Source organism: Coloeus monedula, assembly GCF_965178545.1.
Source record: "Coloeus monedula genome assembly, contig: HAP1_SCAFFOLD_461, whole genome shotgun sequence".
NCBI classification, from domain to species: domain Eukaryota; kingdom Metazoa; phylum Chordata; class Aves; order Passeriformes; family Corvidae; genus Coloeus; species Coloeus monedula.
In genome coordinates this window covers 23,276-46,790 of record NW_028120499.1, presented here as the reverse complement: position 1 = coordinate 46,790, position 23,515 = coordinate 23,276, and the positions used below count along the sequence as shown (strand labels likewise).

Here is a 23,515-nt window from a genome sequence, read left to right as displayed (position 1 = left end):
CCCATTTCCCTCCTTTTTTCCTTCTTTTTTTCCATCTTTTCCCCCCTTTCCCCCCTTTCCCCCCATTTTCCCCATTTTTTCCCCCATTTTCCCCATTTTTCCCCCATTTTCCCCCCCTTTTCCCCTTTCCCCATTTTCCCCCCATTTTCCCTTTTTTCCCTCTTTTCCCCCCATTTTTCCCCCATTTTCCCCTTTTTTCCCCATTTCCCTCCTTTTCCCCCTCTTCTTTTCCATCTTTTCCCCCCTATTCCCCCCCTTTTTTCCCCATTTCCCCTTTTTTCCCCATTTTCCCCATTTCCCCCCTTTTCCCCATTTCCCCCCTTTTCCCCCCCTTTTTTCCCCATTTTCCCCTTTTTTCCCCATTTCCCTCCTTTTCCCCCTCTTTTTTTCCATCTTTTCCCCCCTTCCCCCCCTTTTTTCCCCATTTTCCCCCATTTTCCCCATTTCCCCCCTTTTCCCCCCGTTTTTTCCCCATTTCCCCATTTTTCCCCCCATTTTCCCTTTTTTTCCCCATTTCCCTCCTTTTTCCCTTCTTTTTTTCCATCTTTTCCCCTCTTTCCCCCTTTTCCCCCATTTTCCCCATTTTTCCCCCATTTTCTCCCCCTTTCCCCTTTCCCCATTTTCCCCCCGTTTTCCCCTTTTTTCCCTCTTTTCCCCCCATTTTCCCCCATTTTCCCCATTTCCCCCCTTTTCCCCCCGTTTTTTCCCCTTTTCCCCCCGTTTTTTCCCCATTTCCCCATTTTCCCCATTTCCCCTTTTTTCCCCATTTTCCCCATTTCCCCTTTTTTCCCCATTTCCCCTTTTTTCCCCATTTTCCCCATTTTCCCCATTTTCCCCCATTTTCCCCATTTTCCCCCTTTTCCCCCCGTTTTTTCCCCATTTCCCCATTTCCCCATTTTTCCCCATTTCCCCTTTTTTCCCCATTTTCCCCATTTTCCCCATTTTCCCCCATTTTCCCCATTTCCCCCCGTTTTTTCCCCATTTCCCCCATTTCCCCTTTTTTCCCCATTTCCCCATTTTTCCCCATTTCCCCTCCTTCCCCCCCCTTTTTCCCCCTCTTTTTCCCTCCTTTTTTTCCCCCATTTTCCCCATTTTTCCCCATTTCCCCCCATTTTTCCCCATCCCCCCCTTCCCCTCCCTAATTAACACAACCCCTCGTTAATTAACCCCTCCCTTCCCATCCTTCCCATCATTCCCGCCGCCCCATTCCCCGTTTTCCCCGCATTTCCCCCAATCCCCGCCGCTTTTTGCCCGAAAATCCCCGATTTTGCCCCATTTCTGTGCCCCAGGTCCGTGACCCGCAGTTACTACAGAGGGGCCGCGGGGGCGCTGCTCGTCTATGACATCACCAGGTGCGTCCGTGACGTCATCGCCCGCCCCCGGTGACGTCATCGGTAAAGGGGGGGTGGGGTGGGGGTGACGTCACCGGGGGGGTTTGTGACGTCACGAGGCGAACGTGTGACGTCATCGGCGGGGGTGTGACGTCGCCAGGTGGGTTCGTGACGTCACTGGTGCGGATGTATGACGTCACTGGGGGGGCTTTGTGACGTCACCGTAGGAATTGGTGACTTTTTGGGGCAGTTTGGGGGTTTTTTTTACATTTTTTGGGGCATTTTTGGGATTCCCATGGATCCCGATCCCAAATTCCAGCCGGGAAACCTCCAACGCCCCGGCCCAGTGGCTGAGTGTGACGTCATCGTGTGAGTGTGACGTCATCGTGGGAATTTATGACATTATCATGTGGGAATTTATATTTTGGGGCAATTTTTGGGGCATTTTTTCTCATTTTTTGGGTTTTTTTTTCACTTTTGGGATTCCCATGGATCCCGATCCCAACTTCCCGATCCCAAATTCCAGCCGGGAAACCTCCAATGCCCCAGCCCAGTGGCTGAGTGTGACGTCATCGTGTGAGTGTGACGTCATCGTGTGAATTTATGACATTTTTGGGGCATTTTTGGGGGCATTTTTTCTCATTTTTTGGGTTTTTTTGCACTTTTGGGATTCCCATGGATCCCCATCCCAACTTCCCAATCCCAAATTCCAGCCGGGAAACCTCCAACACCCTGGCCCTGTGGCTGAGTGTGACGTCATCGTGTGGATTTATGACATCATCGTATGAATTTATGACATTTGGGGCATTTTTGGGGCATTTTTTCTCATTTTTTGGGGGTTTTTTTCACTTTTGGGATTCCCATGGATCCCCATCCCAACTTCCCGATCCCAAATTCCAGCTGGGAGACCTCCAACGCCCCGGCCCAGTGGTTGAGTGTGACATCATCGTGTGGTTTTATGACATTTTGGGGCATTTTTCCTCATTTTTTGGTTTTTTTTCATTTCTTGGGTTATTTTTGGGATTCCCATGGATCCCAATCCCAACTTCCCGATCCCGAATTCCAGCCGGGAGACCTCCAACACCCCTGGCCCAATGGCTGAGTGTGACGTCATCGTGTGAGTGTGACATCATCGTGTGAATTGATGACATCATCGTGGGAATTTATGACATTTTTGAGCATTTTGGGGCTTTTTTTTGCGTTTTTGGGATTCCCATGGATCCCGATCCCAAGTTCCTGATCCCAAATTCCAGCCGGGAAACCTCCAACGCCCCGGCCCAGTGGCTGAGTGTGACATCATCGTGTGTGACGTCATCATGTGAATTTATGACATTTGGGGCATTTTGGGGGCCATTTTTTCTCATTTTTTGGTTTTTTTTGCACTTTTGGGATTCCCATGGATCCCGATCCCAAATTCCCGATCCCAAATTCCAGCCGGGAAACCTCCAATGCCCCAGCCCAATGGCTGAGTGTGACATCATCGTGTGGTTTTATGACATTTTGGGGCATTTTTCCTCATTTTTTGGTTTTTTTTTCATTTCTTGGGTTATTTTTGGGATTCCCATGGATCCCCATCCCAAATTCCCGATCCCGAATTCCAGCCGGGAGACCTCCAACACCCTGGCCCAGTGGCTGAGTGTGCGTCATCGTGTGAGTGTGACGTCATCGTGTGAATTTATGACATCATCATGTGGGAATTTTTGACTTTTTGGGGCATTTTTGGGGCATTTTTTCTCATTTTTTGGGGTTTTTTTTCACTTTTGGGATTCCCATGGATCCCCATCCCAACTTCCCGATCCCAAATTCCAGCTGGGAGACCTCCAACGCCCCGGCCCAGTGGTTGAGTGTGACGTCATCGTGTGGTTTTATGACATTTTGGGGCATTTTTCCTCATTTTTTGGTTTTTTTTTCATTTCTTGGGTTATTTTTGGGATTCCCATGGATCCCCATCCCAACTTCCCGATCCCGAATTCCAGCCGGAAAACCTCCAACACCCCTGGCCCAATGGCTGAGTGTGACGTCATCGTGTGAGTGTGACGTCATCGTGTGAATTGATGACATCATCGTGGGAATTTATGACATTTTTGAGCATTTTTGGGGCTTTTTTTTGCGTTTTTTGGGATTCCCATGGATCCCGATCCCAACTTCCTGATCCCAAATTCCAGCCGGGAAACCTCCAACACCCCGGCCCTGTGGCTGAGTGTGATGTCATCGTGTGGATTTATGACATCATCGTATGAATTTATGACATTTGGGGCATTTTGGGGGCATTTTTTCTCATTTTTTGGGTTTTTTTGCACTTTTGGGATTCCCATGGATCCCGATCCCAACTTCCCGATCCCGAATTCCAGCCGGGAAACCTCCAATGCCCCAGCCCAATGGCTGAGTGTGACGTCATCATGTGAGTGTGACGTCATCGTGTGAGTGTGACGTCATCATGGGAATTTATGACATCACTGTGGGAATTTTTGACTTTTTGGGGCATTTTTGGGCATTTTTTCTCATTTTTTGGGGTTTTTTGCACTTTTGGGATTCCCATGGATCCCGATCCCAAATTCCAGCTGGGAGACCTCCAACGCCCCGGCCCAGTGGTTGAGTGTGACGTCATCGTGTGGATTTATGACATCATCGTATGAATTTATGACATTTGGGGCATTTTTTCTCATTTTTTGGGTTTTTTTTTCATTTTTGGGATTCCCATGGATCCCGATCCCAACTTCCGCGATCCCAAATTCCAGCCGGGAAACCTCCAACACCCTGGCCCAGTGGCTGAGTGTGACGTCATCGTGTGAGTGTGACATCATCGTGTGAATTGATGACATCACCGTGGGAATTTATGACATTTTTGAGCATTTGGGGTTTTTTTTTTTGCGTTTTTGGGATTCCCATGGATCCCCATCCCAACTTCCCGATCCCAAATTCCAGCCGGGAGACCTCCAACAGCCCGGCCCGATGGCTGAGTGTGACATCATCGTGTGGATTTATGACATCACCATGTGAATTTATGACTTTTTGGGGCAGTTTTTCTCATTTTTTGGTGGTTTTTTTTTCGTTTCTTGGGTTATTTTTTGGGATTCCCATGGATCCCGATCCCAAATTCCAGCCGGGAGACCTACAACGCCCTGGCCCAGTGGCTGACGGACGCCCGGACCTTGGCCAGCCCCAACATCGTCATCATCCTGTGCGGGAACAAGAAGGATCTGGAGAACGAGCGGGAGGTGACGTTCCTGGAGGCCTCGCGCTTCGCCCAGGAAAACGGTCCGGGAATGGCGGGAAAAGGGGGAAAACCGGGAAAAACGGGAAAAATGGGAGAAGGGGGAAAGGGGGAAAAATGGGAGAAGGGGGAAGAACAGGAAAAATAGGGGGGAAATGGGGAAAAGGGGGAAAATGGAAAAATGGGAGAAGGGGGAAAAGGGGAGAAAAAGGGATAAATGGGAAAACGGGAAAAAGGGGGGAAAAGGGGAAAAATAGGAAAAATGGGAAAAGGGGGAAAATTGGGGGAAAAATGGGAAAAGGAGGGAAAATGGGGAAAAGGGGGAAAAGGGGAAAATGGGGGAAAATGGGAAAAGGGGGAAAGGAAAAGGGGGAAAAGGGGGGAAATGGGAAATGGGGGGAAAATGGGAAAAGGGGGAAAAAGGGGAAAAATGGGATAGGGGGGAAAAGGGGAAAGGGGGAAAATTGGGGGGAAAATGGGAACAGCGGGAAAAGTGGGAAAAGGGAGGAAAATGGGAAAAGAGGGGAAAGGGGAAAATTGGGGGGAAAATGGGAAAAGGGGGAGAGGAAAAGGGGGGAAAAAGGGGGGAAAGGGGGGAAAATGGGGGAAAAAAGGGAAAAACGGGAAAATGGGATAAGGGGGAAAATGGGAAAAATGGGGGAAAGGGGAAAAGGGGAAAACAGGACAAGGGGGAGAAGGGGGAAAATGGGAAAAGGGGGAAAAACGGGAAAGTGGGAAAAGGGAGGAAAATGGGAAAAGGGGAAAAAGGAGGGGAAATGGGAAAAAGGGGGAAAAGGGGAAAAAATGGGAAATGGGGAAAAGGGGGAAAATGGAAAAAGGGAAAAAGGGGAAAATGGGAGAAGGGGGAAGAACAGGAAAAATAGGGGGAAAATGGGAAAAGGGGGAAAATGGAAAAATGGGGGAGGGAAAAGGGGGAGGGGGGAAAAGGGGAAAAGGGGGAAAAGGGGGAGAGGAAAAGGGGGAAAATGGGGGAAAAGGGGGAAAATGGGGGGGAAAAAGGGAAAAACGGGAAAAAGGGGAAAAGGGGAAGAGGGGGAGAAGGGGAAGGGGGAAGGGGAAAATGGGAAAAGGGGAAAGGGGAAAAGGGGGGGAAAAGGGGGAAAGGGGGAGAGGGAAACAGCAGGGGGAGAAGGGGGATGGGATAATGGGAAAGGGAAAGGGGGAAAATGGGGAAAAGGGGGAAAAAGGAAAAGGGGGAAAAGGGGAAAAGGGGGAAAAGGGGAAAAATGGGAAAAAGGGGGAAAAATGGGAAAAAGGGGAAAAAATGGGAAAAAGGGGGAAAAATGGGAAAAAGGGGGAAAAGGGGAAAAACGGGAAATTGGGGAAAAGGGGGGAAATGGAAAAAGGGGAAAAAGGGAAAATGGGAGAAGGGGGAAGAACAGGAAAAATAGGGGGAAAATGGGAAAAGGGGGAAAATGGAAAAATGGGAAAAGGGGAAAAGAGGGAAAAGGGGGAAAATTGGGGGAAAAGTGGGAAAGGGGGAGAGGAAAAGGGGGGAAATGGGGAAAAGGGGGAAAATGGGGGGGAAAAAGGGAAAGGAAAAAAGGGGATAAGGGGGAAGAGGGGGAGAAGGGGAAAAATGGGAAAAAGGGGAAAAGGGGGAAAATGGGAAAAATGGGGAAAGGGGAAAAGGGGAAAGGACAGGACAAGGGGGAGAAGGGGGAAAATGGGAAAAGGGGGAAAAACGGGAACAGTGGGAAAAGGGAGGAAAATGGGAAAAGGGGGAAAAACGGGAACAGTGGGAAAAGGGAGGAAAATGGGAAAAGGGGGGAAAAGGGGAAAAGGAAAAGGGGGAAAAGGGGGGAAATGGGAAAATGGGGGGAAAATGGGAAAAGGGGGAAAAAGGGGAAAAATGGGATAGGGGGGAAAAGGGAAAAAGGGGGAAAAATGGGAACAGCGGGAAAAGTGGGAAAAGGGAGGAAAATGGGAAAAGGGGGAAAATTGGGGGAAAATGGGAAAAGGGGGAGAGGAAAAGGGGGAAAAAGGGGGAAAGGGGGAAAATGGGGGGAAAAAAGGGAAAAACGGGAAAAATGGGATAAGGGGGAAGAGGGGGAGAAAGGGATAAATGGGAAAAAGGGGAAAAGGGGGAAAATGGGAAAAATGGGGAAAGGGGAAAAGGGGAAAACAGGACAAGGGGGAGAAGGGGGAAAATGGGAAAAGGGGGAAAATGGGAAAAGGGGGAAAAATGGGAACAGTGGGAAAAGTGGGAAAAGGGAGGAAAATGGGAAAAGGGGGAAAAACGGGAACAGTGGGAAAAGGGAGGAAAATGGGAAAAGGGGGAAAAGGGGAAGAAAGGAAAAAGGGGGGGGGAAATGGGAAAAAGGGGAAAAGGGGAAAAAATGGGAAAAAGGGGGAAAAATGGGAAAAAGGGGGAAAAGGGGAAAAACGGGAAAATGGGGAAAAGGGGGAAAATGGAAAAAGGGGAAAAAGGGAAAATGGGGAAAATGGGAGAAGGGGGAAGAACAGGAAAAATAGGGGGAAAATGGGAAAAGGGGGAAAATGGAAAAATGGGAAAAGGGGGAAAAGGGGAGAAAAAGGGATAAATGGGAAAAATGGGAAAAAGGGGGGAAAGGGGAAAAATAGGAAAAATGGGAAAAGGGGGAAAATTGGGGGAAAAATGGGAAAAGGGGGGAAAATGGGGAAAAGGGGGAAAAGGGGAAAAAGGGGGAAAATGGGAAAAGGGGGAAGGAAAAGGGGGAAAAGGGGGGAAATGGGAAAATGGGGGGAAAATGGGAAAAGGGGGAAAAAGGGGAAAAATGGGATAGGGGGGAAAAGGGGAAAAAGGGGGAGAAGGGGAGAAGGGGGAAAAATGGGAAAAGGGGAAAACGGGAAAAGGGGGAAAGGGGGAAAAGGGGGAAAATGGGAAAAGGGGGAAAAATGGGAAAAGGGGGAAAAATGGGAACAGTGGGTTAAAGTGGGAAAAGGGAGGAAAATGGGAAAAGGGGGAAAAGGGGAAAAAGGGGGAAAAATGGGAAAAATGGGAACAGCGGGAAAAGTGGGAAAATGGGGGGGAAAATGGGAAAAGGGGGAAAAGGGGAAAGGGGGAAAATTGGGGGGAAAATGGGAAAAGGGGGAAAAAGGGAGAAAGGGGAAAATGGGGGGAAAAAAGGGAAAAACGGGAAAAATGGGATAAGGGGGAAGAGGGGGAGAAGGGGAAAAATGGGAAAAAGGGGAAAAGGGGGAAAATGGGAAAAATGGGGAAAGGGGAAAAGGGGAAAACAGGACAAGGGGGAGAAGGGGGAAAATGGGAAAAGGGGGAAAAACGGGAACAGTGGGAAAAGTGGGAAAAGGGAGGAAAATGGGAAAAGGGGGAAAAGGGGAAGAAGGGGAAAAATGGGAAAAAGGGGGAAAAGGGGAAAAACGGGAAAATGGGGAAAAGGGGGAAAATGGAAAAAGGGGAAAATGGGAAAATGGGAGAAGGGGGAAGAACAGGAAAAATAGGGGGAAAATGGGAAAAGGGGGAAAATGGAAAAATGGGAAAAGGGGGAAAAGGAGAAAAAGGGATAAATGGGGAAAACGGAAAAAAAAGGGGGAAAAGGAGAAAAATAGGAAAAATGGGAAAAGGGGGGAAATTGGGGGAAAAATGGGAAAAGGGGGAGAGGAAAAGGGGGGAAAATGGGGAAAAGGGGAAAATGGGGGAAAATGGGAAAAGGGGGAAAGGAAAAGGGGGGAAATGGGAAAATGGGGGGAAAATGGGAAAAGGGGGAAAAAGGGGAAAATGGGATAGGGGGGAAAAGGGGAAAGGGGGAAAATTGGGGGGAAAATGGGAAAAGGGGGAGAGGAAAAGGGGGAAAAAGGGGGAAAGGGGGAAAATGGGGGGAAAAAAGGGAAAAACGGGAAAAATGGGATAAGGGGGAAAATGGGAAAAATGGGGAAAGGGGAAAAGGGGAAAACAGGACAAGGGGGAGAAGGGGGAAAATGGGAAAAGGGGGAAAAACGGGAACAGTGGGAAAAGGGAGGAAAATGGGAAAAGGGGAAAAAGGAGGGGAAATGGGAAAAAGGGGGAAAAGGGGAAAAAATGGGAAAATGGGGAAAAGGGGGAAAATGGAAAAAGGGGAAAAAGGGAAAATGGGAGAAGGGGGAAGAACAGGAAAAATAGGGGGAAAATGGGAAAAGGGGGAAAATGGAAAAATGGGAAAAGGGGGAAAAGAGGGAAAAGGGGGGAAAAAGGGATAAATGGGAAAATGGGAAAAAGGGGAAAAATAGGAAAAATGGGAAAAGGGGGAAATGGGAAAAGGGGGAAAATTGGGGGAAAATGGGAAAACGGGAAAAGGGGGAAAGGGGGAGAAGGGGGAAAAATGGGAACAGTGGGAAAAGTGGGAAAAGGGAGGAAAATGGGAAAAGGGGGAAAAAGGGGGGAAAGGGGAAAAGGGGAAAAAGGGGGGAAAGGGGAAAAGGGGGAAAAGGGAAAAAAGGGGGAAAATGGGAAAAGGGGGAAAATGGAAAAATGGGAAAAGGGGGAAAAGGGGGAAAAGAGGGAAAAGGGGGGAAAAGTGGGAAAAATGGGAAAAGGGGGAAATGGGAAAAGGGGGAAAATTGGGGGAAAAGTGGGAAAAGGGGGAGAGGAAAAGGGGGGAAAATGGGGAAAAGGGGGAAAAGGGGAAAATGGGGGAAAATGGGAAAAGGGGGGAAATGGGAAAATGGGGGGAAAATGGGAAAAGGGGGGAAAAAGGGGAAAAATGGGATGGGGGGAAAAGGGAAAAAGGGAAAAAGGGGGAGAAGGGGAAAAGGGGAAGAAGGGGAAAAAGGGGGAAAAATGGGAAAAACGGGGGAAAAGGGGAAAAACGAGGAAAAATGGGAAAAGGGGGAAATGGGAAAAGGGGGAGAGGAAAAGGGGGGAAAAAGGGAAAACCAGGAAAAATGGGAAAAGGAGGAAAAGGGGGAGAAGGGGGTGAAATGGGAAAAGGGGGAAAGGGGGGAAAATGGGAAAAACGGGAATAACGGGAAAAGGGGAAGAAACAGGAAAAATGGGAAAAGGGGAGAAATGGGAAAAATGGGCAAAGGGGAAAACAGGAAAAGGGGGAAAGGGAGAAAAAGGGGGAAAAATGGGAAAAGGGGGAAAATGGGAAAAGGGAAAAAAGGGGGAAAAGAGGGAAAAGGGGGGAAAGGGGAAAAACGGGAAAAACGGGAAAAGGGGGGAAAGGGGGAGAAATGGGAAAAGGGGAAAAACGGGGAAAGCACAAAATACGGGAAAAGGGGGAAAACGGGAATAACGGGAAAAGGGGGAGAAACAGGAAAAATGGGAAAAGGGGAGAAATGGGGAAAAGGGGAAAAATGGGGAAAATGGGATTGGGGATTGCGGGGAAAAAATGGGGGGGAATTGGGGAAAAAAAGGGGGAATTCCAGGCGGGAATGGGGATTCCAGGGGGCACCCAGTGGGAATTCCACGTGGGATGAGGGGTCCTGGGATGAATTCCAGGTGGGAGTGGGGATTCCAGGGGGGTCCTGGTGGGAATTCCAGGTGGGAATGGGGATTCCAGGGGGAATTCCAGGTGGGAACAGGGGCTCCCAGTGGGAGTGAGGGCTCCCAGTGGGAATGGGAATTCCAGGGGCTCCCAGTGGGAATTGCAGGTGGGAATGGGGCTCCCAGTGGGGATTCCAGGTGGGAATTCCAGGCAGGAATGGGGATTCCAGGTGGGATTCCAGGTGGGAGTGGGGATTCCAGGGAGTTCCAGGTGGGAATTCCAGGTGGGAATGGGGATTCCAGGGGGCACCCAGTGGGAATTCCAGGTGGGATGAGGGGTCCTGGGATGAATTCCAGGTGGGAATGGGGATTCCAGGGGGGTCCTGGTGGGAATTCCAGGCGGGAACGAGGGCTCCCAGTGGGAATGGGAATTCCAGGGGGTTCCCAGTGGGGATTCCAGGCGGGAGTGGGGATTCCAGGGGGCTCCCAGTGGGAGTGGGGATTCCAGGGAGTTCCAGGTGGGAATTCCAGTGGGAATGGGGATTCCATGGGGATCCCAGTGGGAGTGGGGATTCCAGGGGGCTCCCTGTGGGAATTCCAGGTGGGAACGGGGATTCCAGGGGGTTCCCAGTGGGAGTGAGGGCTCCCAGTGGGAATGGGAATTCCAGGGGGTTCCCAGTGGGGATTCCAGGCGGGAACGGGGATTCCATGGGGTTCCCAGTGGGAATTCCAGGCGGGAACGGGGCTCCCAGTGGGGATTCCAGGTGGGAGTGGGGATTCCAGGGGGTTCCAGGTGGGAATTCCAGGCAGGAATGGGGATTCCAGTGGGGATTCCAGGTGGGAGTGGGGATTCCAGGGGGCTCCCAGTGGGAATTCCAGGCGGGAACGGGAATTCCAGGGGGTTCCCAGTGGGGATTCCAGGTGGGAGTGGGGATTCCAGGGGGTTCCCAGTGGGAATTCCAGGTGGGATGAGGGGTCCTGGGATGAATTCCAGGTGGGAGTGGGGCTCCCAGTGGGAATTCCAGGTGGGAACGGGAATTCCAGGGAGTTCCAGGTGGGAATTCCAGGCGGGAATGGGGATTCCAGGGGGCTCCCAGTGGGAATGGGGATTCCAGGGGGTTCCAGGTGGGAATTCCAGGCGGGAATGGGGATTCCAGGGGGTACCCAGTGGGAATTCCAGGTGGGATGAGGGGTCCTGGGATGAATTCCAGGTGGGAATGGGGATTCCAGGGGGGTCCTGGTGGGAATTCCAGGCGGGAATGGGGATTCCAGGTGGGAATTCCAGGTGGGAACAGGGGCTCCCAGTGGGAGTGAGGGCTCCCAGTGGGAATGGGAATTCCAGGGGGCTCCCAGTGGGAATTCCAGGCGGGAATGGGGCTCCCAGTGGGGATTCCAGGTGGGAGTGGGGATTCCAGGGGGTTCCATGTGGGAATTCCAGGCAGGAATGGGAATTCCAGGGGGTTCCCAGTGGGGATTCCAGGTGAGAATGGGGCTCCCAGTGGGGATTCCAGGCGGGAACGGGGATTCCAGGGGGCTCCCAGTGGGAGTGGGGATTCCAGGGAGTTCCAGGTGGGAATTCCAGGCGGGAACGGGAATTCCAGGGGGTTCCCAGTGGGGATTCCAGGCGGGAATGGGAATTCCAGGGGGCTGCCAGTGGGGATTCCAGGTGGGAATTCCAGGCAGGAATGGGGATTCCAGGGGGGATTCCAGGTGGGAGTGGGGATTCCAGGGGGCTCCCAGTGGGAATGGGGATTCCAGGGGCTCCCAGTGGGGAATTGCAGGCGGGAATGGGAATTCCAGGGGGGATTCCAGGTGGGAGTGGGGATTCCAGGGGGCTCCCAGTGGGAATGGGAATTCCAGGGAGTTCCAGGTGGGAATTCCAGGCGGGAACGGGGATTCCAAGGGGCTCCCAGTGGGAATTCCAGGTGGGAACGGGAATTCCAGGGGGCTGCCAGTGGGGATTCCAGGTGGGAATTCCAGGCAGGAATGGGGATTCCAGGGGGGATTCCAGTTGGGAGTGGGGATTCCAGGGGTCTCCCAGTGGGAATTCCAGGGGCTCCCAGTGGGAATTCCAGGCGGGAACGGGGCTCCCAGTGGGAATGGGGATTCCAGGGGCTCCCAGTGGGGATTCCAGGCGGGAATGGGGCTCCCAGTGGGGATTCCAGGGGCTCCCAGTGGGGATTCCAGGCGGGAATGGGGCTCCCAGTGGGGATTCCAGGGGATCCCAGTGGGAATTCCAGGTGGGAATGGGGCTCCCAGTGGGGATTCCAGGGGCTCCCAGTGGGAATTCCAGGCGGGAACGGGGATTCCAGGGGGCTCCCAGTGGGGATTCCAGGCGGGAACGGGGCTCCCAGTGGGGATTCCAGGGGCTCCCAGTGGGGATTCCAGGCGGGAACGGGCCTTTTCCCGGGAAGCAGAGCTGATGTTCCTGGAGACGAGCGCGCTGACGGGCGAGAACGTGGAGGAGGCGTTCCTGAAGTGCGCCCGCACCATCCTCAACAAGATCGAATCCGGTACCGGCCCCGCCCGCCCGGGATCGGGATCAGGGATCCGGGATCGGGATTCGGGATCGGGGAAAGGGATCCGGGATCGGGATCGGGGAAAGGGATCTGGGATCGGGATCAGGGTCAGGGAAAGGGATCTGGGATGGGGATCTGGGATCGGGGAAAGGGATCCGGGATCGGGATCTGGGAAAGGGATCTGGGATGGGGATCGGGATCAGGGAAAGGGATCCGGGATCGGGATCAGGGATCGGGATTGGGAGAGGGATCCGGGATTGGGATCAGGGTCAGGGAAAGGGATCTGGGATGGGGATCCGGGATCGGGGAAAGGGATCCGGGATCAGGGAATGGGATCTGGGATTGGGATCCAGGATCGGGGAAAGGGATCCGGGATCGGGATTGGGAAAAGGGATCGGGGATGGGGATCGGGGATTGGGATCTGGGATCAGGATTGGGGAAAGGGATCTGGGATTTGGGATTGGGATCTGGGATTGGGATCGGGGAAAGGGATCTGGGATTGGGATTGGGGAAAGGATCTCGGATCAGGGAAAGGGATCCAGGATCGGGATGGGGATTGGGGAAAGGGATCGGGGGTCAGTATTGGGATCGGGGAAGGGATCTGGGATCTGGGATCGGGGAAAGGGATCCGGGATTGGGATCAGGGAAAGGGATCCAGGATCAGGATTGGGGAAAGGGATCCGGCATCGGGGAAAAGGATCCGGGATCAGGATCGGGGAAAGGGATCGGGGATCAGGATTGGGATCAGGGAAAGGGATCGGGATTGGGATCGGGGATTGGGAAAAGGGATCGGGGAAAGGGATCCGGGATTGGGATCAGGACCAGGATCAGGAAAGGGATCCAGGATCGGGATCGTGAAAAGGGATTTGGGATCGGGGAAAGGGATCCGGGATCGGGATCAGGGAAAGGGATCCGGGATCAGGGAACAGGATCTGGGATGGGTTTGGGGGAGATTTTGGGATCCCCAAATTCCCGTTTTTCCCAGAGGATTTTGGGATCCTGGAATTCCCATTTCCCCCCAGAAGATCTGGGATCCAGTACAGGGATCTGGTGGGATCTGAGGGGTTTTTTGGGATCCCAGAATTCCCATTTTTTTCCAGGGGAACTGGGGGAATTTTGGGGGATCTGGGATGGGTTTGGGGGATTTTAGGATCCCCAAATTCCCATTTTTTCCAGGGGATTTTGGGATCCCAGAATTCCCTTTTTTTCCCAGAAGATCTGGGGTCCAGTACAGGGATCTGGTGGGATCTGAGGGGGATCTTGGGATCCCAAAATTCCCAAAAATTCCCTTTTTCCCCCAGGGGATCTGAGTAGATTTGGGGTGGATTTGGGGGGATTTTGGGATCCCAGAGTTCCCTTTTTTTTCCAGGGGAATTTTGGGGGAATTTTGGGGGATCTGGGATGGGTTTGGGGGAGATTTTGGGATCCCCAAATTCCCATTTTTTCCAGAGGATTTGGGGGGATTTGGGGATCCCCAAATTCCCATTTTTTCCAGGGGATTTTGGGATCCCAGAATTCCTGTTTTCCCCCAGGAGATCTGGGATCCAGTGCAGGGATCTGGTGGGATCTGAGGGGGATCTTGGGATCCCAAAATTCCCCAAAATTCCCTTTTTTCCCCCAGGGGATCTGAGTAGATTTGGGGTGGATTTGGGGGAATTTTGGGGTCCCAGAATTCCCATTTTTTCCTTCCCAGGGGATTTGGGGGGATTTTGGGACCCCAAAATTCCCATTTTTTCCAGGGGAACTGGGGGAATTTTGGGGGATCTGGGATGGGTTTGGGGGAGATTTTGGGATCCCCAAATTCCCATTTTTTCCAGGGGATCTGGGGGGATTTGGGGATCCCAAAATTCCCATTTCCCCCCAGGGGATCTGGGATCAAATTCATGGATCTGGTGGGATCAGAGGGGGATCTTGGGATCCCAAAATTCCCAAAAATTCCCTTTTTTTCCCCAGGGGATCTGAGTAGATTTGGGGTGGATTTGGGGGGATTTTGGGGTCCCAGAATTCCCATTTTTTCCAGGGGAACTGGGGGAATTTTGGGGGATCTGGGATGGGTTTGGGGGAGATTTTGGGATCCCCAAATTCCCATTTTTTCCAGGGGATTTGGGGGGATTTGGGGATCCCCAAATTCCCATTTTTTCCAGAGGATTTTGGGGGATTTTGGGATCCCCAAATTCCCATTTTTTCCAGGGGATTTTGGGGTCCCGGAATTCCCATTTTTTCCAGGGGAACTGGGGGAATTTTGGGGGATCTGGGATGGGTTTGGGGGAGATTTTGGGATCCCCAAATTCCCATTTTTTCCAGGGGATTTGGGGGGATTTGGGGATCCCCAAATTCCCATTTTTTCCAGGGGATCTGGGGGGATTTGGGGATCCCCAAATTCCCATTTTTTCCAGGGGATTTTGGGATCCCAGAATTCCCGTTTTCCCCCAGGAGATCTGGGATCCAGTGCAGGGATCCGGTGGGATCTGAAGGGTTTTTTGGGACCCCAAAATTCCCATTTTTTCTGAGGGAACTGGGGGAATTTTGGGGGATCTGGGATGGGTTTGGGGGAGATTTTTGAGACCCCAACATTCCCATTTTTTTTCCCCAGTGGATCAAGACTGGGTTTGGGGTGGATTTGAGGGGATTTGGGGACCTCCAAATTCCCTTTTTTTTTTTTTTTTCGACGGGGACTTGAGCTTTGGGGGGGATTTGGGGGGATTTGGGGATCTCCGAATTCCCGTTTTTTCCTTCCCAGGGGAGCTGGATCCCGAGCGGATGGGATCAGGGATCCAGTACGGGGACGCGTCGCTCCGGCAGCTCCGGCAGCCCCGGGGGGCTCCGGCCCAGCCCCGGCAGAGCTGCAGCTGCTGAGACCCCCCCAAAAAAACCCAAAATCAGGTGAGACCCCACCCCAAAAAAACCCCAAAAATCAGGTGAGACCCCACCCCAAAAAAACCCCAAAAATCAGGTGAGACCCCCCCAAAAAAACCCCAAAAACCAGGTGAGACCCCCCAAAAAAATCCCAAAAATCAGGTGAGACCCCCCCAAAAAATCCCAAAATCAGGTGAGACCCCCCCAAAAAATCCCAAAAATCAGGTGAGACCCCCCCAAAAAATCCCAAAAATCAGGTGAGACCCCCCCCCAAAAAAATCCCAAAAATCAGGTGAGACCCCCCAAAACAACCCCAGAAAGGGGGAGATCTCAAAAAACCCCAAAGCCAGGTGAGACCCCCCAAAAAAAACCCCAAAATCAGGTGAGATCCCCCCAAAAAATCCCAAAATCAGGTGAGACCCCCCAAAAAACCCCAAAAATCAGGTGAGACCCCCCCCAAAAAAAACCCCCAAAACCAGGTGAGACCCCCAAAAAAACCCAAAATCAGGTGAGACCCCCCCCCAAAAAAACCCAAAAATCAGGTGAGACCCCCAAAAAAACCCCAAAATCAGGTGAGACCCCCCCAAAAAAACCCCAAAACCAGGTGAGACCCCCCAAAAAACCCCAAAATCAGGTGAGACCCCCCCCAAAAAAACCCCAAAAATCAGGTGAGACCCCCAAAAAACCCAAAAATCAGGTGAGACCCCCCAAAAAAACCCAAAAATCAGGTGTGACCCCCAAAAAACCCAAAATCAGGTGAGACCCCCCCAAAAAATCCCAAAAATCAGGTGAGACCCCCCAAAAAATCCCCAAACCAGGTGAGATTCCCCCCCAAAAAATCCCAAAAATCAGGTGAGACCCCCAAAAAAACCCCAGAAAGGGGGAGATCGCAAAAAACCCAAAATCAGGTGAGACCCCACCCCAAAAAAACCCCAAAAATCAGGTGAGACCCCCCAAAAACCCCAAAATCAGGTGAGACCCCACCCCAAAAAAACCCCAAAAATCAGGTGAGACCCCACCCCAAAAAACCCCCAAAATCAGGTGAGACCCCCAAAAAAACCCCAAAAATCAGGTGAGACCCCCCCAAAAAAAACCCAAAATCAGGTGAGACCCCTCAAAAAAAACCCCAAAATCAGGTGAGACCCCCCCCAAAAAAATCCCAAAACTCAGGTGAGACCCCCACCCCAAAAAATCCCAAAAATCAGGTGAGACCCCCAAAAAAACCCCAGAAAGGGGGAGATCTCAAAAAACCCCAAAGCCAGGTGAGACCCACCCCAAAAAATCCCAAAAATCAGGTGAGACCCCCCAAAAAACCCAAAATCAGGTGAGACCCCCCAAAAAAAACCAAAAATCAGGTGAGACCCCCCAAAAAAACCCCAAAAATCAGGTGAGACCCCCCAAAAAAAACCCCAAAATCAGGTGAGACCCCACCCAAAAAAACCCCAAAATCAGGTGAGACCCCCCAAAAAACCCCAAAATCAGGTGAGACCCCCCCCAAAAAATCCCAAAACTCAGGTGAGACCCCCCCCAAAAAAACCCAAAAATCAGGTGAGACCCCCCCAAAAAAATCCCAAAAATCAGGTGAGACCCCCCCAAAAAACCCCCAAAAATCAGGTGAGACCCCCCCCAAAAAAATCCCAAAACCAGGTGAGATCCCCCCCAAAAAATCCCAAAAATCAGGTGAGACCCCCCCAAAAAATCCCAAAATCAGGTGAGACCCCCCCCCAAAAAAACCCCAAAAATCAGGTGAGACCCCCCCAAAAAAACCCCAAAATCAGGTGAGACCCCCCCAAAAAAACCCCAAAATCAGGTGAGACCCCCAAAAAAACCCCAAAAATCAGGTGAGACCCCCCAAAAAAACCCCAAAAATCAGGTGAGACCCCACCCCAAAAAACCCCAAAACTCAGGTGAGACCCCCCAAAAAAAACCCCCAAAATCAGGTGAGACCCCCCAAAAAAACCCAAAATCAGGTGAGACCCCCCCAAAAAAACCCCAAAAATCAGGTGAGACCCCCAAAAAAAAACCCCAAAACCCCCAGGTGAGACCCCCCCAAAAAAACCCCAAAATCAGGTGAGACCCCCAAAAAACCCCAAAGCCAGGTGAGACCCCACCCCAAAAAATCCCAAAAATCAGGTGAGACCCCCCAAAAAAAACCCAGAAAGGGGGAGATCTCAAAAAACCCCAAAGCCAGGTGAGACCCCCCCCAAAAAAACCCCAAAAATCAGGTGAGACCCCCCCCAAAAAAACCCCAAAAATCAGGTGAGACCCCCCCAAAAAATCCCCCAAAACTCAGGTGAGACCCCCCCCCAAAAAAACCCCAAAAATCAGGTGAGACCCCCCAAAAAAAACCCCAAAAGTCAGGTGAGACCCCCCCAAAAAATCCCAAAATCAGGTGAGACCCCACCCCAAAAAAACCCCAAAACTCAGGTGAGACCCCCCAAAAAAACCCCAAAACCCCAGGTGAGACCCCCCCAAAAAAATCCCAAAACCAGGTGAGACCCCCCCCAAAAAAATCCCAAAAATCAGGTGAGACCCCCCAAAAAAACCCCAAAAATCAGGTGAGACCCCCCAAAAAAATCCCAAAAATCAGGTGAGACCCCACCCCAAAAAATCCCAAAATCAGGTGAGACCCCCAAAAAAACCCCAGAAAGGGGGAGATCTCAAAAAACCCCAAAGCCAGGTGAGACCCCCCAAAAAAACCCCAAAAATCAGGTGAGACCCCCCAAAAAATCCCAAAAATCAGGTGAGACCCCCCCAAAAAAACCCCAAAAATCAGGTGAGACCCCCCAAAAACCCCAAAATCAGGTGAGACCCCACCCCAAAAAATCCCAAAACCAGGTGAGACCCCCCCAAAAAATCCCAAAACTCAGGTGAGACCCCCAAAAAAACCCCAAAACCAGGTGAGACCCCCCCCCAAAAAATCCCAAAACTCAGGTGAGACCCCCCAAAAAAAACCCCAAAAATCAGGTGAGACCCCACCCCAAAAAAACCCCAAAAATCAGGTGAGACCCCCCAAAAAAACCCAAAACTCAGGTGAGACCCCCCAAAAAAAACCCCAAAATCCCAGGTGAGACCCCCCCAAAAAAACCCCAAAATCAGGTGAGTCCCCCCCAAAAAAACCCAAAAATCCGGTGTGACCCCCAAAAAACCCAAAATCAGGTGAGACCCCCCCCAAAAAAACCCCAAAAATCAGGTGAGACCCCCAAAAAAAACCCAAAATCAGGTGAGACCCCCCCAAAAAATCCCAAAAATCAGGTGAGACCCCACCCCAAAAAATCCCAAAAATCAGGTGAGACCCCCCAAAAAAACCCCCAGAATCAGGTGAGACCCCCCCAAAAAAAACCCCAAAAATCAGGTGAGACCCCCCCCAAAAAAACCCCAAAAATCAGGTGAGACCCCCCCAAAAAACCCCCAAAAATCAGGTGAGAGCCCCCCAAAAAAACCCCAAAAATCAGGTGAGACCCCACCCCAAAAAATCCCAAAACTCAGGTGAGACCCCCCAAAAAAACCCCAGAAAGGGGGAGATCTCAAAAAACCCCAAAATCAGGTGAGACCCCCCCAAAAAATCCCAAAATCAGGAGAGACCTCCCCAAAAAAACCCCAAAATCCCAGGTGAGACCCCCCAAAAAAACCCCAGAAAGGGGGAGATCTCAAAAAACCCCAAAATCAGGTGAGGCCCCCCAAAAAACCCCAAAATCAGGTGAGACCCCCAAAAAAACCCCAAAAATCAGGTGAGACCCCCCAAAAAAACCCAAAAATCAGGTGAGACCCCCCCCAAAAAAACCCAAAAATCAGGTGAGACCCCCCAAAAAAAACCCAAAAACCAGGTGAGACCCCCCCCAAAAAAACCCAAAAATCAGGTGAGACCCCCCAAAAAAAACCCCAAAATCCCAGGTGAGACCCCCCAAAAAAATCCCAAAAATCAGGTGAGACCCCCCCAAAAAATCCCAAAACCAGGTGAGACCCCCCCCAAAAAAAACCCCAAAATCAGGTGAGACCCCCCAAAAAAAACCCCAAAAATCAGGTGTGACCCCCAAAAAACCCAAAATCAGGTGAGACCCCCCAAAAAAAACCCCAAAACCCCAGGTGAGACCCCCCAAAAAAAACCCCAAAAATCAGGTGAGACCCCCCCAAAAAATCCCAAAATCAGGTGAGACCCCCCCCCAAAAAAACCCCAAAAATCAGGTGAGACCCCCCAAAAAACCCCAAAATCAGGTGAGACCCCCCAAAAAACCCCAAAATCAGGTGAGACCCCCCAAAAAAACCCCAAAACCCCAGGTGAGACCCCCCCCAAAAAATCCCAAAACCAGGTGAGATCCCCCCCCAAAAAATCCCAAAAATCAGGTGAGACCCCCCCAAAAAAAACCAAAAATCAGGTGAGACCCCCCAAAAAAACCCCAAAAATCAGGTGAGACCCCCCAAAAAAACCCCAAAAATCAGGTGAGACCCCCAAAAAAACCCCAAAAATCAGGTGAGACCCCCCAAAAAAACCCAAAAATCAGGTGAGACCCCACCCCAAAAAAACCCCAAAAACCAGGTGAGACCCCCCCAAAAAATCCCCAAACCAGGTGAGACCCCCCCAAAAAATCCCAAAACTCAGGTGAGACCCCCCAAAAAAACCCAAAAATCAGGTGAGACCCCCCAAAAAAACCCCCAAAAATCAGGTGAGACCCCCCAAAAAAACCCCAAAACCCCAGGTGAGACCCCCCAAAAAACCCCAAAATCAGGTGAGACCCCCCAAAAAAACCCCAAAAATCAGGTGAGACCCCCAAAAAAACCCCAAAACCAGGTGAGACCCCCCCAAAAAAACCCCAAAAATCAGGTGAGACCCCCCAAAAATCCCCAAAAATCAGGTGAGACCCCCCAAAAAAACCCCCAAAACCAGGTGAGACCCCCCCCAAAAAACCCCAAAAACCAGGTGAGACCCCCCCAAAAAAACCCCAAAAATCAGGTGAGACCCCCAAAAAAACCCCAGAAAGGGGGAGATCTCAAAAAACCCCAAAGCCAGGTGAGACCCCCCAAAAAAACCCCAAAATCAGGTGAGACCCCCCAAAAAAACCCCAAAATCAGGTGAGACCCCACCCAAAAAAACCCCAAAATCAGGTGAGACCCCCAAAAAACCCCAAAATCAGGTGAGACCCCCCAAAAAAACCCCAAAATCAGGTGAGACCCCCCCAAAAAATCCCAAAATCAGGTGAGACCCCTCAAAAAAACCCCAAAATCAGGTGAGACCCCCCCAAAAAAATCCCAAAAATCAGGTGAGACCCCACCCCAAAAAATCCCAAAAATCAGGTGAGACCCCCCCAAAAAAACCCCAAAAATCAGGTGAGACCCCACCCCAAAAAAATCCCAAAAATCAGGTGAGACCCCACCCCAAAAAAACCCCAAAACCAGGTGAGACCCCCCCAAAAAAAACCCCAAAACCCCCAGGTGAGACCCCCCCAAAAAACCCCAAAATCAGGTGAGACCCCCCCCCAAAAAAACCAAAATCAGGTGAGAACCCTCAAAAAAAACCCCAAAATCAGGTGAGACCCCCCCCAAAAAAATCCCAAAACTCAGGTGAGACCCCCCAAAAAATCCCAAAATCAGGTGAGACCCCCCAAAAAAACCCCAAAAATCAGGTGAGACCCCCCAAAAAAAACCCCAAAATCAGGTGAGACCCCCCAAAAAAACCCCAAAATCAGGTGAGACCCCCCCAAAAAATCCCAAAAATCAGGTGAGACCCCACCCCAAAAAAACCCCAGAAATCAGGTGAGACCCCCCCAAAAAAACCCCAAAACCAGGTGAGACCCCCAAAAAAACCCCAAAATCAGGTGAGACCCCCCAAAAAAACCCCAAAACCAGGTGAGACCCCCAAAAAAACCCCAAAACCCCCAGGTGAGACCCCCAAAAAAACCCCAAAATCAGGTGAGACCCCCAAAAAAACCCCAAAACTCAGGTGAGACCCCCCCAAAAAAACCCCCAAAACTCAGGTGAGACCCCCCCAAACAAACCCCAAAATCAGGTGAGACCCCACCCAAAAAAACCCCAAAATCAGGTGAGACCCCCCCAAAAAACCCCAAAATCAGGTGAGACCCCCAAAAAAACCCCAGAAAGGGGGAGATCTCAAAAAACCCCAAAGCCAGGTGAGACCCCCCAAAAACCCCAAAATCAGGTGAGACCCCCCCCAAAAAATCCCAAAAATCAGGTGAGACTCTCCCCAAAAAACCCCAAAATCAGGTGAGACCCCCAAAAAATCCCAAAACTCAGGTGAGACCCCCCAAAAAAAACCCCAAAATCAGGTGAGACCCCCCAAAAAAAACCCCCAAAACCAGGTGAGACCCCCAAAAAAACCCCAAAAATCAGGTGAGACCCCCCAAAAAAACCCCAAAACCAGGTGAGACCCCCCCCAAAAAATCCCAAAAATCAGGTGAGACCCCCCCAAAAAATCCCAAAACCAGGTGAGATCCCCCCCCAAAAAAACCCCAAAATCAGGTGAGACCCCTCCCAAAAAAACCCCAGAATCAGGTGAGACCCCCAAAAAAACCCCAAAACCAGGTGAGACCCCCCCCAAATTTAAGGCCACCCCCAAAAGTCGAGCCCCCCCCCAAATTGAAGATCCCCCAAATCGAGACCCCCCCCCCCAAAATTTGACCCCCCAAAAATCGAGACCTGCCAAAATTTGGCACCCCCCAAAATTTAAGACCCCCCCAAAAATTGAGACCCCCCAAAATTTGCCCCCCCAAATCAAGACCTCCCAAATTTGACACCCCCAAAAATTGAGACCCCCCAAAATCGACACCCCCCAAAATTTATGACCTCCCCAAAGTCGAGACCCCCCAAATTTGAGACCCCCCCAAAAAATCGAGACCCCCCCAAATTAGAGACCCCCCCAAATTTGAGATCCCCCAAATTGAGACCCCCCAAAAATCGAGACCCCCCAAAATTTGACCCCCCCAAATCAAGACCTCCCAAATTTGACCCCCCCAAAAATCGAGACCCCCCCAAAAATCGACACCCCCCAAAATTTAAGACCCCCCAAAAGTCAAATCCCCCAAATTTGAGACCCCCCAAAAAATCGAGACCCCCCCCAAATTAGAGACCCCCCAAATTTGAGAGCCCCCAAAAATCGAGACCCCCCCAAAAATCGACACCCCCCAAAATTTACGACCCCCCAAAAGTTGAGATCCCCCAAATTTGAGACCCCCCCCCAAAATCGAGACCCCCAAAAATCGAGGACCCCCCCCAAATTTGACCCCCCCAAATTTAAGACTCCCCCAAAAGTCGAGACCCCCCCAAATTTAAGACCCCCCAAAAATTGAGACCCCCAAAATTTGACCCCCCCAAAAATCGAGACCCCCCCCAAATTTGACCCCCCAAAAATTGCGACCGTCCCCCCCAAATTTGAGACCCCCCAAAAATTGGGACCCCCCACCCAAAATTTAAAACCTCCCCAAAATCGAGACCCCCCCAATTTCAAGGACCCCCCCAAATTTGAGACCCCCCCAAAATCAAGACCCCCAAAAATCAAGACCCCCCCCCAAATTTAAGTCCCTCCCCCCCAAAATTCCCCAAAATTCCCCAAAATCCCCTTTTTTTCCCTCTTTTCCAGGACCAGGTGCCTCTGCCGGACCTCGGGGACCCCCCCCCCAAAACCCCCCAAAAAATTTGGGGTGGGGGGGTCCCCACTTTACATTTTGGGGGGGGGGGGGTCTCCCCCTCCCCCCTCCCCTTCTCCTCCCCCCCAAAAAATCCCAAATTTTGCCTCAAAATCAGCAGCTTTTGGGCAAAAAAATTCCCGAAAAATGGGAATAAAATGGGGGGGGGGGGGGGGGTCCCTGCTTTATTTGGGGGGGGGTCCCCCCTTCTTGACGCGGTTTTTTTTTGGGGGGGGGGTCCCCCCAAAATTTGGGGACCCCTCCCCACCCCCGCTTCCATTTTTTGGCCATTTTTTGGTGTTTTTGCTGTGGGATTTTTTTTGGGGGGGGGGTCTCCACCCTCCCCCAATTTTTTTTTTTGGGGGGGGGGGTCGCACTCTCGAATTCCCAAACCCCCCCCCCCCCAATTTTTTTCCGTCCCCCTCCCCCCCAAATTGGGGGGGGGTCTTTTTTTTCCCTGCTTTTTTTTTTTTTTCTTTTTTCCTTTTTTTTATTTATTTGCACTTTTTTTTTGGGGGGGGGGAGGGGCGGGG

At 51.3% G+C, this 23,515-nt stretch overlaps 1 protein-coding gene across 1 annotated transcript in view; it reads left to right on the top strand.

Moving 5' to 3' along the window:
* Positions 1 to 23,066, top strand: part of LOC309585815 (ras-related protein Rab-4B-like) — a gene marked incomplete at its 5' end in the record, with an annotated part of 25,763 nt that extends 2,697 nt beyond the window's left edge. Inside the window, 5 exons of the mRNA XM_082303660.1 lie at positions 1,290 to 1,352; positions 4,435 to 4,589; positions 12,388 to 12,483; positions 15,230 to 15,372; positions 22,937 to 23,066. Of these exons, the coding sequence (XP_082159786.1) occupies positions 1,290 to 1,352; positions 4,435 to 4,589; positions 12,388 to 12,483; positions 15,230 to 15,345 (430 nt within the window). The 3' untranslated portion in view covers positions 15,346 to 15,372; positions 22,937 to 23,066. The remainder of the gene's footprint in view (positions 1 to 1,289; positions 1,353 to 4,434; positions 4,590 to 12,387; positions 12,484 to 15,229; positions 15,373 to 22,936) is intronic.
* Positions 23,067 to 23,515: the final 449 nt, after the last annotated feature.